Source organism: Mytilinidion resinicola (genome assembly GCF_010093595.1).
Source record: "Mytilinidion resinicola strain CBS 304.34 unplaced genomic scaffold BDZ99scaffold_31, whole genome shotgun sequence".
NCBI classification, from domain to species: Eukaryota; Fungi; Ascomycota; class Dothideomycetes; order Mytilinidiales; family Mytilinidiaceae; genus Mytilinidion; species Mytilinidion resinicola.
This window is the reverse complement of record NW_022985467.1, coordinates 427,623-432,081: the sequence shown is the minus strand read 5'-3', so window position 1 is coordinate 432,081 and position 4,459 is coordinate 427,623. Positions and strand designations below refer to the sequence as shown.

At 49.4% G+C, this 4,459-nt stretch overlaps 1 protein-coding gene across 1 annotated transcript; it reads right to left on the bottom strand.

The window, feature by feature from the left end:
* Nucleotides 1–870: 870 nt before the first annotated feature.
* BDZ99DRAFT_482788 (uncharacterized protein) lies at nt 871–2,200 on the bottom strand (the record flags this gene model as incomplete). The annotated part of the gene is made up of 3 exons (XM_033722524.1): nt 871–888; nt 944–1,008; nt 1,264–2,200. The coding sequence occupies 3 exons, from the start codon at nt 2,198–2,200 to the stop codon at nt 871–873; spliced, it is 1,020 nt and encodes a 339-aa protein (XP_033569627.1).
* Between the last annotated feature and the right edge of the window lie 2,259 nt (nt 2,201–4,459).

The following is a 4,459-nucleotide window of genomic DNA, read 5'->3' as shown; positions in this document are numbered from 1 at the left end:
TTCGCAAACTGGAGAAATTGGTCGATGTGGTGACGGAGCCAGTGCAGCACATCGGGCTCCGCACAATCCTCCGGTCACTCCGCCCAGCCGGTGTCGTCCGTGTGTAGAGGGATTTCGGCTTCCTTGCATCGCTCAAACACAGCTGCGGCCATCTCACTGAGCTGTGGGACTGCAATGGGCCGCTGAGACCTTATTCTCCGCAGGTAACTCATGTCCCCCTCCATACCGTATGATGACCTCGATTCAGACATACGCGTTCCTTGGTCCCTTCGAGACATGCAAACGAGCATTTGACCGTTCATGCGCAGCACACTGTTCCAGGCTTGAGAAGCGACAGATTTAGGGAAAAGGAAATCTAGTATTGGGCAATGATGGGGGTTCACTAGTCAGCATATATATATAGAGCGACGACCCTTAATATTCTTTCAATAGCTATCTTCTCAGTCTTTCTCGGCCCCTCTCGAACCGCGTCTTTGCCCTCAAACCCCAGCCTTTCAGCATTATGACTTCGTACTTCAGAGCTTTCCAAAACTCTCCAGGCTATACCCACCAAAGTTTCACCGAACAAACAAATTACAAAAAGTTGACGATGGAGGAACTTACACGCGCTATGGTAAGGTTCTGCTTCTGGTGATTATTGAATATTCCGCTGAGCAGTAATAGTTCATACAACTCTATGGTTATAACGACGAAAGCGCCGATGTCAAGATGTCTCTCGACGGAAATACGATCACAACAACTGTGTCCCTGAAAGACCTCGTAATTCAGATCCCAATGTCTCCAGGGGTTGGATCGCTCCTGGAAGAGCAATTGAGACCGGTGGAGATGGTTGGAGGGAATGCTATTATTACTTACCCAACGGCCTTGTTGCTAGGTGTTCTGGCTGGCCTTGCAACTGTCAAGCTATTTGTGGGTTAATCATGATTTGAATTGGAAGACTTACTGCTGTGATCCACCGATCGACAACAGTGTCAAAGGGGGCCTTGGGAACCCTGGCAGAGTAAGGCCCTGCGTATGAAGATTCAACATTCATACTTGCAATTAAATTCACAATCAATTGCACGTTGTAACGGAGATTCGGTGCCTAACATGAGAAACTTGCTAAAACTAAAGCGACTTCACAAGTCTAGAAGAAGCTGTCGCCGCTGCTAAGAACGCTGCCATCCTATATCTACTTTTAGCCCGCTATGACGACTGTGACTATGTCGCTCACCACCGAGAGCCAAGAGCCTCTCTAGTAATCTAACCTTCTTGGTTTCTGACCTTTCCCGAGCGTAGGGACCCATTTAAGGAATGGTATGGTATATATGACCAAGCTTCGAGCAAGAATTCTGCCCTCACTTGAATCAGCAGCGTGGCCTTCAGCCTTGGACAGGTCTGCGAGTGTTTGTGAGTTTGGGTGCCCTCGTAGTGGATACCTCCCACCTCCATCTTCCAGCCCCTTGCGCAGTTTGTTGCGGATATCAACAACATCACCTTCATCATGAACAATTTCGTGGTGGTGGTACTCTGCCACATTCTCCACGCCCGCATCCGTTACCTTCTTGAGCAGAGGCCCCTCCTCCGGCCGCTCTTCAAACTCCCAAGAGTCTTTAACGACGAAAGGCTTGCCGGATTTATCGTGGACTTCCAACAGGTCGTCGCTCATCCTGCCACACAACGCTGTCGCTTTATGATGCCATCCAGATGATATCGCTCCAGTTGTGCATTCCGCTCCGAGTTGGTCGAATGCCCAGAGCCGCATGATAGAACCGCAGAGTGTGAAGCCAGTAACAGACCGTCGGGTGTCTTGAGCGACAAAGATCTCCCGAGCATATCGAGACAGATCGAACCAGGTGCTGCTGTGATTATCCTCCCGCGGGTTGCTCTTCAGCTCGCCTGGGACGAGGACGTCGCACCAGTCGCAGGGAGCACCATCGTCGGACGTCTCGTTCCGCCGGCCATAGATGATGCCAATGTCTAGCTTCCGTTTGCTGACAGATCCGGGGATATGCTTGTTCGGTGTGGCAAAGCACCGCCGACGCGTTGGAGGTTGGAAGCCTTGTTCATTCGCAAACTGGAGAAATTGGTCGATGTGGTGACGGAGCCAGTGCAGCACATCGGGCTCCGCACAATCCTCCGGCCACTCCGCCCAGCCAGTGTCGTCCGTGTGTAGAGGTGTTTCGGCTTCCTTGCATTGCCCAAACACAGCTGCAGCCATCTTACTGAGCTGTGGAACTCCGCCGAAGAATGTGTCGAAGAAGTGTGGGTGGTCGACGATGAGATTCCCCTCCAGTTCGCCCTTTAGGATTAGGTCGACGTCCTTCCTCAGGTCAAATGTGTCCGCGAAACTGCCTGTGTTGAAGGACTAAAGTGTCTGTGGAACGACGCGGCGAAGGAGGCGGCGGATTGAGGAGGGGTAGCCGGATGGAGGGTAGGTCTCGTCCGCGCGATGAGGTCGAGCACGGTGCTCCAGATGCGATGGTTGGAGGGGTGCCAGGATAAATTCGATGGATATCGCGCTGGCTGGAGGGGCATCGCGATGGCGGGAAGACTGTCGTGATGACTACCAGGGTGTTGAAATGGCCATCAGCCATCAGTGTCGGCGGCCTCCTGCTGAGGGGCCTCCTGAGGGTTGTCAGTTTGTTTGGGGAGTCATAAAAGGGCTTCTTGAACTGGGTGACGAGAGTCCTGCACTAGGCATCTTTCGAGCTCGCTCGTAGATCAACTTTCTCGCGCTTAGAGAGGCCGGGCATGTACATAGAGTATTTGAGGGGGTTCTTGAAATCGACGGGGTATTTGAAATGGCTCGTGCGTATGCCTCACCGCCTATTTCTGATTGGTCAGGATCAACGATTCTGCTGTGAACACCCAAAAATCAGCTCGCCCCTACGCCCCGTGGCCCCTTATTCCTAATACACCCACTTACTATGCTGCTATTGCACTGTGGACAAGCCAAAGAACAGATTATACAGGACGCCATCAGTGGACATCAATCTGAATATTACGGGAGCCCCTTAGCTAGCGCATTCGCCTATGGGATACACCCGGATACCATTCTCAAGCGCATCAACAGAAAACGCTAATCTCACCAAGATGTACATAAATTCCAACAGAAGTTAAGCCCCAAATCAGAATTAGCAGTTGAAAGATATTGTATATTACTCCTAGAGCATAGATTCTTATTAAAAAAGTTATATATCTATACTATTGCCCTAGTATTAAGGGTGTTATTTAATGCAGCGTAATAGACGTGCAGTACAAAAAACAGCGTAGGGAGGCATTCTTATGTATTCTTAGCACTCCTGCAACCTTAACACTATGCTAGGACTTAACAATATACAAAATTAATTGAGATACGGTGTGAGTAACATCAAATATGCGATAGAATGCTAATTTGTATGCGATTGCCCTTATAAGCGGCATTCTCCGTCATTTTTGATGTTCCTACGCACGAGCCATTTCAAATACCCCGTCGATTTCAAGAACCCCCTTAAATACTCTATGCGAAGCACCGTAAAAGGCCAGGCAATGGAAATCAACTACGTGTATTAACTGATTCCAATCCCACGGACTTAGGGTCAATGCACAGCTGAAATTTGCATCATCGCGGAAGCTTTACCTAATCCACCAACAAAGTTAGCTCATTATGCACGTGATGTTTGCCATGCATTGGACTGAGTGGGGCGCGAATTCTGAGGCTGGGCAAAACCGGCCGCAGCCCCGCCCGAGGGATAAACCGCTGGTGATTCTTTCCATCTCGACATCCGGTTAGGCACCAACGCTTAAGAGTAGTCGTACAATCCATCGACTGGGAAAACACATTTATGTCCCTCACGCCCTTCCGCCGACTCTACTTCGCTAATCGTGCGCCACGCAGTTCAGCAAGGTCGCTCTGCGTTTGAGCATACTATCCACCTCTTCTTGCGCTTCCTGCTCTATTGGCAGTTACCTATAAGTTGCGTTCTGCAGTTATCAAGGTAAATATCAAAGAGCCCATCCCATCCTTAACTTAACATAGGCTGACGGGTCTTTGCGCGAATTGTAGCATTCCTCCCCCAGTCGATTTAGTGTCTTAGCCAGAGCCTCCATTTCTACACCGACTTCGACGCCGTTACCCTAATCCTTTTACTATCTTATTAAACTATCCAAAACCCTACAGATAAAAGGATCCTCCTTTAGTATTACGCTGTTACTACTAGCGCTACTAGGGTATCGTAGACCAATATACCTTGCAGCTAAAGTGAATGCAACAGGAGCCATCTCGTCCCTCTTATAGTACGTTTAGCTAACTGGTATAAAAGAGTTACTGTAACTCGCATTTCCGGGCGCTGTTTTTAGTATACGCCGTATACTTATAACACCTTTTCCAGCCTGTACTCTGTTCCAGTAGCCGGATACACTAAGATACCTAACTCCTTTATCCGGTACGCGTTGTCTACATAAATCGGCACAGAGTTTGCGTTATAAGCCAGTCCAC